This window comes from Staurois parvus, unplaced genomic scaffold (genome assembly GCF_062004578.1).
Source record: "Staurois parvus isolate SC_StPar_1 unplaced genomic scaffold, SC_StPar_1.0 ptg000635l, whole genome shotgun sequence".
In the NCBI taxonomy this organism is placed as follows: Eukaryota; Metazoa; Chordata; class Amphibia; order Anura; family Ranidae; genus Staurois; species Staurois parvus.
The window spans coordinates 1,010,153-1,023,687 of NW_028318431.1; the positions used below are offsets into that span (position 1 = coordinate 1,010,153).

The 13,535-nt window shown below is 40.9% G+C and overlaps 1 protein-coding gene across 3 annotated transcripts in view; it reads right to left on the reverse strand.

Annotated features, from left to right (window-relative positions):
- Positions 1–1,351: 1,351 nt before the first annotated feature.
- Positions 1,352–13,535, reverse strand: part of BLTP2 (bridge-like lipid transfer protein family member 2) — a 115,961-nt gene continuing 103,777 nt past the window's right edge. For all 3 annotated transcript variants that reach the window (XM_089693623.1, XM_089693622.1, XM_089693621.1), the window contains 3 exons: positions 12,072–12,173; positions 11,130–11,264; positions 1,352–4,386 (listed from right to left, as the gene is read on the reverse strand). In XM_089693623.1, the coding sequence (XP_089549749.1) occupies positions 4,210–4,386; positions 11,130–11,264; positions 12,072–12,173 (414 nt within the window). In that variant the 3' untranslated portion in view covers positions 1,352–4,209. The remainder of the gene's footprint in view (positions 4,387–11,129; positions 11,265–12,071; positions 12,174–13,535) is intronic.

Sequence of the window (13,535 nt, forward strand, 5' to 3'; positions counted from 1 at the left end):
ATAGTATAGACCAGTTTAAGCAGTGATGTAGCAAAGAATCTTGACTATAGAATTGATAAAAAAAAAAAACCCCTCAAAAAAAGGTTTGACTTACATCCTCTTAGGACTCCAGCAACAACTGAGGCATGCTGAGAATAGGAAAGATTATGATGGGCTGGCCTACACAATTTTTCTTTGCCAATGTCCTATCCTCCTGCAGGTGGCAGTATAACCCAACAGTATATTATTTCATGTGTCCCTTTGTCTATGGGAAAGAAAAGACATTATTACACATAGTTTTCCAAACATCGTGAACAAATCACCTTTCTCATTTAGGATAAAGCAGCAGGTTCTCAATATAGCTTCTTTGCAACTGATACTTTTCTTACCTTGTGCTCTGCCATTGCTGTGTTCATATATCAGAATCGTGGGTGAAAAGTCCTTTGTAAACTCTAAGCTGGACCTCCCCACCTCCAGGTGTCAGTGCTCAGGTCTTATGATTAATCACTCAGGCAAGTACTGCATTGGGGGTGGAAAAGGAGCATCAAATGTTCCCCCATACCCAAAGAACAGGGTATTTCTAGCGACTGACTAGAGGAAATGCAGGGAAGGTAAGTACTTTAGGAGTCTCTCAGTAACAATTGTCACCTGTACAGAGAGGTCAGTCTGTGTAATACCGACACAGACAGCAATGAAACCTTGATGGAAGGTTTAACCCTTCTCCGCTCTATCCAAAACCAAAGAAAAAAAAATGTTTTGCTTAGAGATACAGTTTAACCTAGCCAAATAGTTCTATGGGCTGTTTAATGTGCAGGCATGATCTGAGCACCCCCAGGCTATAAGTAAACTTCATAATGCAGCATACTTTAATACTGCCAAACATATACGTTTATAAAAATGAAAAGGGAATAGGGGAAGGATGTTGTAAATGCCAGCTTATTAGTGGGAACAGTAGCAATCATGACAGGTTTTCCAATGCAGGCTATATTGGTATTTATGAGGCACCATATCCTGCTTGAGAAAGGGTCAGTTTGAACCTGAAACATAGTATTTTTGCAATAGAGTGATGTTGTTGTCATGCTGCTGGTTCATGATAATGTACTAGCTAGAATGAGAAAAAAAAAAAAAAGCTTATCTTTTGATACAGAATATGTCCTTGTACTTACTTTTTTGATCTGGCCATAAAGAAATCTATGCAGAGACGTTAAATTGTCACCCAATCCACGTTTTCTTCATTGTTTTTCTTTGGGAACTTTTAGTCCATGCAGTCTCCCTCCATGATGTATGTTTAACAGGTACATTCAAACAATATTCTAGTTATCATATTAGACATTTCTAGAATACGGCACACAATAAAACACACGACGCCAGCTTATGTTTAAAAGTAACAATATGATTTTTAATCATCATTGGTGGAGAGCAATCCGTACCAAAAAGTGCAAATGTCTGCAGATGAGAGCAGGAGTTTATACACCTAAGTAGCAGCAACAACTGCACCCAGCCCCACCTCAATGCATATAAATATGTATATATACATTTATAAAAAGTTACACCACCTCTGGAAATGCTCTTACACCATTATCATTAATGTATTATTACAAAGATATTTGAAGTCCATGCCTACCACACTGGTGGCATGATACCCCAGAAATATACAGCCCCTAAATCTGTGTTAATAAAAAATAGGAGTAAGGGCACAAGGGATAGGGGAAAGCCAAAGAGTCAGCAACAGAACAATGATATCAGAAATATCAGAATTACAAATGAATCTCTGGAAAAATAAATATTTTATCAGGAAGCTATTTTCATTAAATGTTCATTAGACGTTTGTCACATAAACGCTTGCAGCTAGTGAGGTCAGAAACAGATCCTTCCGGCAGCAACAGTGTTAATAGTGAGGCAAAAAAGAGTGAAGGCAACATGCAGCGGCCTTTTGTTTGGATAGTGAGTGGTTAAACAGGGAGCTTATACTTCATGTATCAGGGTCCGTCTGTCTATTGGAGAAAGGGAGTGTGTTCACATCAAAGCATGTCTAGTGGGTCAAGTCATTAGTATAGCATCATACTTGCAGCATTTACTTGGTCCTTATTGCTGGACTATATCATCTATTATCATAGGGAAGCTAGTTAATTGAATATCACATATAGACCTTAAAGACAGTAACATGGTGTTAGCAGCAGTGATGAGCAGTAACGCACAGCAAACAAACCCGTGATGCTAAGTGATTTCCATAAGCTTCTGTATAAGTGGCTTTCTGCACCATTCATTGATGCAATGGGCTCCCCCCATTCAGTGATATTCTGGGAGGCTGTTTATTTAATTTTGTGGGTGATATGTAAACTTTGATTTATTAATGTGAACATGTGTACATGCTTTGGATACTTAAATATTTCCATATTTTTAACAAGCAGTAAATGAGCTTTAAAAAAACTGACTGACCCATGTAGCAATAGGCACTGTAGAGAAATGATTTATAAAATTTAAGAGAGAGGCACTGAAATTGCAGCTCATCTTTGATTTGGACACTTTTTACTATTGCTCCTGAGTATATGGTACCAATCTTTGCTTCCTCTGGCAACAGGATGATGGCAGCTTGGAAGTGTTCTGTTGTAATGAAATAGCAGGTGCTGTTTATAAAGGGACAGCAAACCTGAGTTCACAGTCTCTGTTTTGATCTTTCAGGATGAACAACTCCCTAGTGTCTACTGCTAGAAAGGCTACGTAAGCCTTTTTTTAAAGCTCATTTATGGCTTGTCAAGGATTTAAAAGTAAATTTGAAACGGCAAAGCCTGAACATTGCTCAGCATCTAATAATGTGCACTAACATCCTGAGACACATAGCAGCCTACTTCAAATTTCTTTGCGCACAAGATTTACACATTTTTCAAATTTAATTCTATTGGAAAAATGTCTACATCCTGGGAGAATATTGTGTTAATCAAAGGTGAAATTATTTTTAAACAGATCTCATAGTGTCCCATGGTTTAAGTAGAAAATCTTACAACCTGTCCTTCTCAGAGGAAAGGTTTAGCATGACTAAATCCACATAGCTCTCCAAACAACAACATGGAGAAATTCTAACATGACAAAATAAATGGAAGGCTGCACCCATTTGTCTGGAAACTCAGAACTTTTAAAACCAAGATGAAGGTTTGTCAAGGTACAGCACATCACCACATTGATATTAAATTAGCTTTGCGTTCTGTTCCAATCTTACTTACCATATTCACATGTGTTTTACTGTGCACTGCTAGCAAACAAGGGGAGGACCAAGAACAGTAAATGCAGTATTAAAGAAAAGTAAGTGAACTTTACAGATATGCTGTAAAGTGCCATCTCTACTGTGCCAGTTGGTGTTCCTAGGAAGTGCTCAAGCAGGTGCTGCTCTTGGATATTCACCTTAAATATGTATACAGGTATAATCACAGGGCATACTGCTAGCTGTGTGACCCGTTGTCTCGGGATAACTACCCTCTGATAGAACATTCACTGAATGTACTTGGTTCTTTCCATCCTTCCTACAAAACTAAAATTGCACTTTTTTGATCCTCCATGACAGCTACTATGCCATAAGCTGTCTTGTGTATCAGCTGGGATATGCAATAAAATTAGAATGAACCATAAACACCTCTCCAGTGCTTTCTAAAGGCCAAAAAACAGTCTCAATTATTCTAGGAAACAAAATTATTGAGCAGTATTAAATTCTACAGTTCTAGTTTTAACTGCTTGACATCCACTTGGTCAAAAATAATGAACCTATGTGGGATCACAATATCCTTCCAGTAACTTCCAACAGGATGGATAGAGATAGGAGAACAATGAGCAGGGCCATTTAACTCCATTTCCAGTTCCAATTGATAGGCGTGGCAACACTCCAAGTTAGGGGCTGTCATGCAAGAAAAGCCAAATATATTTAAGTTTGATCTGGATCCTACAGAGAGGAGAAAAGACAAGTTGATATGAACTTGGTGATTTGTAGGGCTCCTAAACTTCGCAAGATCTTCTGGAATACTGCATTTCTAGAATAGGGAGAAATAATGCCCCATAATGATTTTACAAGCTTTTCCATATAGCAAAACTGGTAGCCTCAACAGCGGTAAGACATTGCTTATCTTCTCACAGATAATTTGTCCACATTTCTGTCTTGGACAGAATGCTTAGGACACGACATCCAGTAAGTAATCCTCTGAGCTAAACAGCCAAAAAGGCCATCCAATACATGTCCATAGTTTATTTCCTTCTGCCAAATATGGATTTCTTTCCAGTATTTTTATCAGCCATACTGAGTCCAATGAGAAGTCTCGCCTTCTCGTCCTCCTCCTGTTGATTCATGTCAGTCTTTGTCTCAGTCTTGCCTTTTGTCTCTGCACCTGCAGCAGGTTTCAGTCGTAGTTTCTCTTTAATGACCTGCACAGTATAGGTTAATCAGTAACAGCTGGCATTGTTAACATACAAAAAGATAAATATGTTCTATAACATATGATTGCACTAAGGGCCCATTCACACCACTACACTGCATTAGAGCATGCGCATTAAAATGAACTAATTTAAGGCCGCCCATTCATTTGAACAGGCTATGTAACCAAACTATGCACCAAATAGGTGCATTTAACATTTTTGGCAGCGCAGTGCAAGTAGGCAGGCTAGTTCAAGGTGTGCTGCAACGCATATCCCTTGGCAAGGTGTGTTGCGTTTTCATTCAAAATCAATAGCGGTGTATCATACCAAGGCACATACCGCAGCATGATGGTGTGAACAGGGTCCCCCAAAAAAATTAAAAGTCAGCAGCTACAAATACTATAGCTACTGACTTTTAATATAAAGGACATTTACCTGTCCAGGGGTCTAGTGCCGTTGTCACCTGGACTAGTTCTTCACTACCCTCCGGGTTCCCGATGCTGGCAATGCAAGTGAGGCTTCACAGCCAGTTTCCTACTGCACATGCATGAGTTGCGCTGCGCCTTGATATTGGTCCCGCAGTCTTCTGGGACCTGGGGGTGTGTGTGTGTGGGGTGGGGGAGGGTTAAGGAGAGGGGCCGAACTTCCCCAAAACCAGGTACCTGCTCCCCCTGTGGCAGACAACCAGAGCTTCCCCTTTTAAGTGGAGCTCTGCTTTAAGGCAGCCCATTTATTTTAATAGGCTGTCTAATGCATCAAAATAGATGCATTTAGAATGTTTGGCAGCTTATTGCAATGCAATCCCATTGTCATGGTGCATTTGGGTTCCTTCAGCATGAAAGCACTGCATTGCATTGAGGCCTGTACCACGGAATGAGGGTGCGAACAGGCCCTTAGAGACTGTTGGAACAAGATAAAAATGGGATTTTTTGTTACGCACTGTAAAATCTCTTTCTCTGAATTCATTGACGGACACAGCCTCTCTTCAGTATTCATGACCAAACAGGGTTTTATAGCCCCACCTACAGGAGTAGGACACTAGGCAGTGAAGAAAAAAAAAAAAAAAAGACTCTGCACCTCCTATGGGCAGTCCCATCTCAGCATGACCCCCCCCCCCTTTGCTACAGACCTTCAGTCAGTCACAAGTAGTGTTAAAGGAGTAAACTCCAATGAAGGGGGGGGGGGATGGGTGCTGTGTCCATCAAAAAAGAGAAATGCATGCATGACCGGAAAGGGGAGCCCAGAAAACACACCAGGGTCATGAGAATGTACAGACTAGGCGTGGTTCCAGGAGCTGCGTAACCTCAGGGAGAAGGGCAAAGCATCCAGCCACTGTACTGCCCGCACTCACTTGCTAGGCAAACTGGCCGCAGATGGATATCATTCCTGTAATTATTATTATTTTTTTGTATGCCCAAAGGATTGCTAGCTGGCATTGGGAATCTGCAACCTGCAGGTCACCCCCCAATGTCTCCAGCAGGCTCAGCTGGTCAAGGCCCTGCGGCAGACCCTCAGCAACCAACCGTGTGTAGCGCCTTCAGCACACAGGCATAACATCATGCAGCAGCATAACCCCTCATGTGCCGAAACACACCAGGACTGGCTGTGGTCGGGAGGTGAGGAAGGGACAGTGCCCACAATAAAGATGGCAGTGTGACCATTCGTCAGAACACCGCCCACCGAGTCCCACCCCTCAGCTCATGGCGCCAGCCCCAGGCACCTCCACCTCTGGCTCAGGACAGCACGTAGGCGGATATGACATAAGAGACAGGGCAGTTGCCCACAGGCAAAATGGCAGGACGACACTGCCAAGTAGGCTGCAAAGCCCCAGGCTAGATTTTGGGGAAGGCCCGACCACATGGTGCAGAGACCTGCAGTGACGTACCGCAACCCAGGTAGGAAGGGGGGGTCCAAAACATATCCATCCTGCAGCAGCCAGTAGTAGAGGCAGATATCTCCGAGGGAGGTAGTACCAAGGCCAACAGGTGTCTCTCCAACTCACTTTTAAGCATACCCAACTGAGGGCAGGAGAAAGGTGCGCACACGCAGGGCACACACCAAAGCCCTGGCTGATCCCCCTGGCCCAGACCAGGGGCTGCCCATCTATACAGGGACACAGGCAGGGCAATCAGATATCAGGCAACACTGTGACCCCAGAGAAACACCATCGTACACCTAACCACCACAGCAGGGAAGGGGTGTAGTACAGGAGCCCAGGCTTGTATGGGAGGAAGGGAGTCAGCAGGACCGACCACACCAGGGAGCACCTGCACCCCACACTGTGTCCAGGGAAAGAAGAGGGGGGCATCTACTTACCAATCCTTTGGAGCAAGCGGGTAAGGCTCCCATGACAGATCCTCGTCTCCACCTAAGTGGGTGGGCTGTTGGAAAGGGTAACACTGTGACACAGACTATAGGTGCCTGGTCATGTGTGCCCCAAGAGACGTTTAACTTGCTGGCCGCCCCGATCTAAGATTGGGCATAGTCATGGCCAACCGAGCACAGAGCTAGCGGTCTGCGCGCGCTGGTCAAACTGGGGTGACCACTGGATCTAGACTATCCAGCCCGCCATCCAACCCGACTGTGGATAGAAGATCTCCACAGAAACAGAAAAAATCCCAGGAAAGAATAAGAAAGCTATGGGACATGTAGTCCCAGCATCAAAAAGTACATCCATACTCCTGAAGACACTAGGCAGAAATGACTGGAGGCCTATAGCAGAGAGGGGGTTTTTATGCCCAGATAGGACTGCCCATAGAAGGGGCCAAGTATTTTTTTCTGCCTAGTGTCCTACTCTTGTAGGTGGGGCTATAAAACCCTATTTCGTCATGAATACTGAAGAGAGGCTGTGTCGTTGAACGAATGTAAGAGAAAATAGTATTGTAAATTCTAGCTAATATAAAAGCATGGTTAATGCAGCTCTGATATGAATACGCATTTAACTGACATGCCATCAGCCTCATTTCGGGCCCTGTACAGCAGAGTTAGAGTGGTAGGAATAAGTAGCACAATGAGTCAAACAGTTCATGTGTTGACAAGGAGCATGCTGACAGAAAGGGAGCAAAGTGACAGATCACTGAGCGCATTACTGCTTTCATTTTTACTGTCCAATCACAAGCTTGGGGTGTTCAATGACAACCTGGGCTCAAAAGATGTAGGTATTGTGATACTGGGCATTAGACTGAGGAAATGTAGTTAAACATTTTTAATGTTGATGTACCTGTATATTCTATATTTTGTATACTACAGGACACAGGAATTGATTCTTCCATGATATGCCCCCAAACAATAAATCAGGGGATGGGCAACAAAACTGCCAGAAAATGGCAGCAACACGCCCACAAAAAAAGGGCAAGTAGGGTCAACTGACCCAAACGATCAACAGCAGAAGTGCTGTGTGGCAGAAGCATGGATCATCATCAACTGGAGGCCCAAACAGCCACCTGTTCCAAAAAAAAAAAAAAAAAAGTTCTGAAACATACAAATAAAAAACTGGTGGCGGCCCTAGGGCTTGTGAAAAAGACAGATGCTGGATACTGTAAAAAGCCCAAGAACCCATTACATCTTTGAGAGAAAGGGTTCAGGTAGTGAATGAGAGACCAGCTGAGGGCAGAAGCCATAGAAAGGGAAAAAACAGCCACCCAGCCAAGTGAAAGAGTAGGAAGGAATTTTCAGCCATCTTTTGCTAAATCTGTCATATAAACTCTAATATTTGGGTCACCAAGAAGAAGAACAGGGAAAGAGTAGAGGAGGGAAAAGTAAAAGCAAGACAGACAGTGGAGCAATGAAGAAAGAAAAGACAGCCCTCCATGATTGGAGAAGATCTACAAATATATGTTGCGCTCCTAAATACTTCTCAATAAATTATAATTAAATTATTACCATTAAATTAATTCAAATTATGATACAAATAACTAATAAAAGTGTATAAATACCAAAAAATTTTTAAATAGATAATTTCAACTAATCAATCTCCTCCAAATAAATATCAAAATAATTCCACATGAAATACTCCTCTAAAAAATATTTTACCAAGTGCTCATAAATCATCTATTAGTGACATGATGTACTTACTAATACCCTCAATTTTATTTATATTCATAATACCCTCATATAATATAATAAAAATAGTAAACCAACTAATAACCCTCAACTAAAACGCATATAAATGATCCCCCATAAATAAAAATAACCAAATGCTCATAAATAATTAGTAGTGATTAGTATGAATCCAAATATCATCAAAATAATAGTCCCATTGAATAAACATTTGTTTATATATAGTGACTTGGTGCTTGTTGTTCTTCAATTTGTGACTTTTGTGAATCCTTCAAATAGTGAAGATGTGCGCTCACCTCCTTTGATGCCTGCAATTAGGCTATACACGCTTTCGGTTCACTTTCCCTGGAACCTGCTGGACATATACTTTTGCTGGTAAAATTGGGAGATCCTTCCTTTAGGAGTAATGGATGTATCCTCTGGTGGCTGATTATCCCCTCAGGGATTACACACTCCTTTTGTTATCTCAGACCTCCTAATTATCCTCTCCTTGTGTTACTCCGCATGCAGGAAGAAATAGAGGACATAGTGCTTTACCTTTTAAAAACTTTTTATTCCCACCATCCAAGTATTAAACTCACATTAGACAGGTTTAAATAACGCAATATCCCATTGGAAATCCTCTGCTGGCCTCTGAGTCATACACCTGCCGTCTATCGTGTTGTGCAGCTCCTCTCCGAGGATAGGACCTATCACAACCCCGATGAAGCCACGTGATTGGAGGCGTAACGCGTAGGGGAGGGGCTACGTCATCACTCGGAGAGGAGCTGCACAACACGATAGACGGCAGGTGTATGACTCAGAGGCCAGCAGAGGATTTCCAATGAGATATTGCGTTATTTAAACCTGTCTAATGTGAGTTTAATACTTGGATGGTGGGAATAAAAAAGTAAAGCGTGGGAATAAAAAAGTTTTTAAAAAGTAAAGCGCTATGTCCTCTATTTCTTCCTGCATGCGGAGTAACACAAGGAGAGGATAATTAGGAGGTCTGAGATAACAAAAGGAGTGTGTACTCCTAAAGGAAGGATCTCCCAATTTTACCAACAAAAGTATATGTCCAGCAGGCTCCAGGGAAAGTGAACCGAAAGCGTGTATAGCCTAATTGCAGGCATCAAAGGAGGTGAGCGCACATCTTCACTATTTGAAGGATTCACAAAAGTCACAAATTGAAGAACAACAAGCACCAAGTCACTATATATAAACAAATGTTTATTCAATGGGACTATTATTTTGATGATATTTGGATTCATACTAATCACTACTAATTATTTATGAGCATTTGGTTATTTTTATTTATGGGGGATCATTTAAATGCGTTTTAGTTGAGGGTTATTAGTTGGTTTATTATTTTTTATTATATTAAATGAGGGTATTATGAATATAAATGAAATTGAGGGTATTAGTAAGTACATCATGTCACTAATAGATGATTTATGAGCACTTGGTAAAATATTTTTTAGAGGAGTATTTCATTTGGAATTATTTTGATATTTATTTGGAGGAGATTGATTAGTTGAAATTATCTATTTAAATTTTTTTTGGTATTTATACACTTTTATTAGTTATTTGTATCATAATTTGAATTAATTTAATGGTAATAATTTAATTATTATTTATTGAGAAGTATTTAGGAGCGCAACATATATTTGTAGATATTTCCAACACAGTTGTAGTTATGTGTTTCATGTTTGCGATCCTCTAGTAATTATCACACCTGTGGCTCGCAAGTCACTCTGATTCATCTATACATGATTGGAGAAGAACTAGTCATATGGCTTGACTGGTCACATGATCAGGCTCTCCTCTTTTTTTCACCAAACATATATTAATTTCAATGCATTCCGTTGGTTTCAAAGTACTAAAGCCAACAGAGTGTAGAGTACATGTGTAAAGCACATTGTTGTTGTGATGGGAGTGACTTTTGGGGGTGGGGGGACCCCTGTATCATCTTTCCAAATCCCTCTTATGTCTAAGACACCTTGTGCCTGTTAGGGGGTACAGGGTGAAATGTTCTAATATGGGTGTGGGGGTTGTCCATTGTTCACTGCCATGTGGTTGTTCCATTGTTCACTGCCATGTGCTGCATCCCATTGTTCTGTGACTTGGTTTGGTGGGGGGGTGTTTCCTGCAGCCCTTCCCCCTGCTGGGAGGGCCTGTGGATGTGTTTCCTGTACCTGGTTGTATTTCCCCGCCCCGTGTATATATCTTGTGTTTGTGTTAAAATAAAGCAGTTGACTTCCTGTCTTAAGAAGATTCTGGTCCTGTCTTATTTCCTGTATGGTCAGGGTGGTGTCCGGGAATGTGTGTTCGGACAGGGAAGCGGGAGTCTAACGGAAATACCCTAGCGCGGTCTGGGTCCGGTTCCATTACAGTTGTGCTTTATAAAAGGATGCTGTAGGGTTTTTTTTTTTTACTTTCCAGCTCTGCGGCTAAGCTATACCGCTGCTATTAAAATGAATCCCATGTGCAGAAAACACACTCTAAATATCAACTTGTAATAATAATGAAGAATGTTGCTCAAGGGAGTCAATTTAGTTGCCTTTAGAAATCAGGAAGGATTTTTTCCTATAAAGAAAACTGTATCACATTGTTATGGTTGATGGACAAATGTCTTTCAAAAAATAAAAACCTAATTTGTTCTAATCTGATCAGATTTACACATTTATTTACAGCTTGAGCAGAGCTAATCTCACCTGTGCAACCAGAGCCTTGCGACTGTCTCTCTTCACTGCCATGGCAAAATCCAGCCACGTCCAAGTATTATTGTGATATTCCAGACAAGGCAACACCAGATTGAGGTCTCCCCAGTCCACACTGTTTTTCTCACCCTATAAGTATGTCACAAAAAAGAATTTGTAATAATGTCTAGCTACTGTAGGACCGAGCAATTAAAAATCCATTGACCTTGCCTTGCTGCTTAGCCAAACAAGCTGCATTACACTGCAGATGAAATTCCTTGTTAAATACAGTAGTGATTTAGGCTTATGTTGGAGCATGTAACAGTATGCCGGGGGTCAATGGATCATGAATAATACAAAACAATAACTAGTTTGAAATTCTCTGAATTCAATACAGCTATAGAGATACTGACAGAAAACAGTAAGTCCTCTTGCAAGAAATAAAGCATAGCTTCCAAAGATCAAATGATAACTGGGTTGTATACAGCTTTTCTAGAGTGTAATAACAAGCGCTTCTGCCCAATGGGAGCACAGATAGGGCTAATCCAACTTTTTAAAGGGACTACAATAATTTTCTTTACTATGGAAAAAAGGGGGAAGCCAACAGAAAAAAAGGATGCTGCTAATAGATGCACAGCCTAAAACTACCCAGAGATGCTGCAGGTTGTGCAGGTGTAATGTGAACGTTTAAAAGTCTTTACAAAAATATCCACAGAACATGAATGTTTTGTCTGAGGAGGAAACTGCTAGGCATCAAATGTGCCTGCTTATACTTGGGGTCAACAAAAGCAATTAGCCAGGTTCATTACCGGGGGAACTGTTTTTTTTTTTTTCATTTTATTTTTCAGCAGGGTCACATTGATTTCGAATGGAGAACATTATCTACCCCTGTGCTGGGTGCCAAGGACAGAGTTTATCAAATAATGCCATCAGAAGATCAGCACTAAGTGCACCCACCTTATAGCTGACACAGAGAGGCACCTGTGGGATTTTAATGTAGATAAATGAATTGTTCATGGCAGCTCGCTCTTTCATTTTGTCCAGATCATCCACAGGATGCTGAAAGAAAAGGAAGACACACATTAGAGTTTGGAGACGTCTAATTTAAACATATTACTCATTACTAACAATTTTCTGCAGTCCTGTTATACATAAATATATATCTGCCATGTAGGTAGAGATTCTGCAGAGAAATGCACCAACACATCCCCATCAGATAATCTCAGAAAATGACATACCATACCTTGCTTGGCATAAAAGTGGATGTATATTCTGTGTATCATATATACAGCCCCATGTGTATGATACAGGAGGATAGCCTTCTACACCTGCTGAGAGACTGTAAGGGAAAGGGCCAGAAATAAAAAAAACAAAACGTTGCAGGGGCTCCTTTTCATTTACAGTGTGTAAAGTATTCCAGCTGCAGGTTGCTAGGAGTACAGACAGAAATGAATTGTTGTGTAGCACCTTATTCACCTTAGCCTGTGTATGACCTGCACTGCAAAAAAGGTAAGGTATAAGGCCATATAGGCTTTCACGAGGCTTATATATTTATTTAACCACTTCCCGACCGGCCGTTGTATATAAATGGCCGGACGGTGGCACTGCAGGGTCGGGTGTCCGTTTATAAACGGCCTCCTCGCACCCTGCTTGTGTGCGCTCCCTGGGAGCGCGCAGCACCGTGAGCCGGTGCCCGCTGTGTCCTCCGGACACAGTGAAACACCGGTCGGACGGGACCTCTGTATGAGGTCCCGATCATGTGATCACTGATTGGCCAATCAGTGATCACATGCAAAGTAGTAAGCAAGATGTCACTACTACTGCTTACTGACATCATTGCTTACTACGTGTGAAATCTGTGAATGATCACAGAGGTCACATGGTACAAGCCTATTCACAACAGGCTTGCACCATGTGAAAAGCTGTGACCAATCACAGCTCACTCAGTACTTCTCAATGAGTGCAAGAATGCACACAGAGAGAAAGAGAAATGATTGCTTTTACAGCCTATATGGGTGTAAAAGCAATGTGTAAAAAAAAAAAAAAAAAAAATCTTCATCACCCCCACAAGTAGTACAGTGTCATCATGGTGACACTGTACTGCTAGGGTGACAGTATGTAAAAAAAAAAAAAAATAATAAAAAATAATAATATAAAAAAATAAAATAAAAATGTAAATAAAAAAGGTTTAAAAATTATAATTTTTGGTTATAAACTAATTTGGATTTTTTTTTTTACTAAAAAGATAACGGAATAAATTTTGGCAAAGATTTATGATGAAATATTATTTATTTGCAAAATTTTATAAAAAAAAACACTTTTTTTCAAAATTTTTGGACATTTTCATTTACATAGCAAAAAAAATAAAAATCCCAGCAGTGAATAAATACCACCAAAATAAAGCTTTATCTGTCTCAAAAA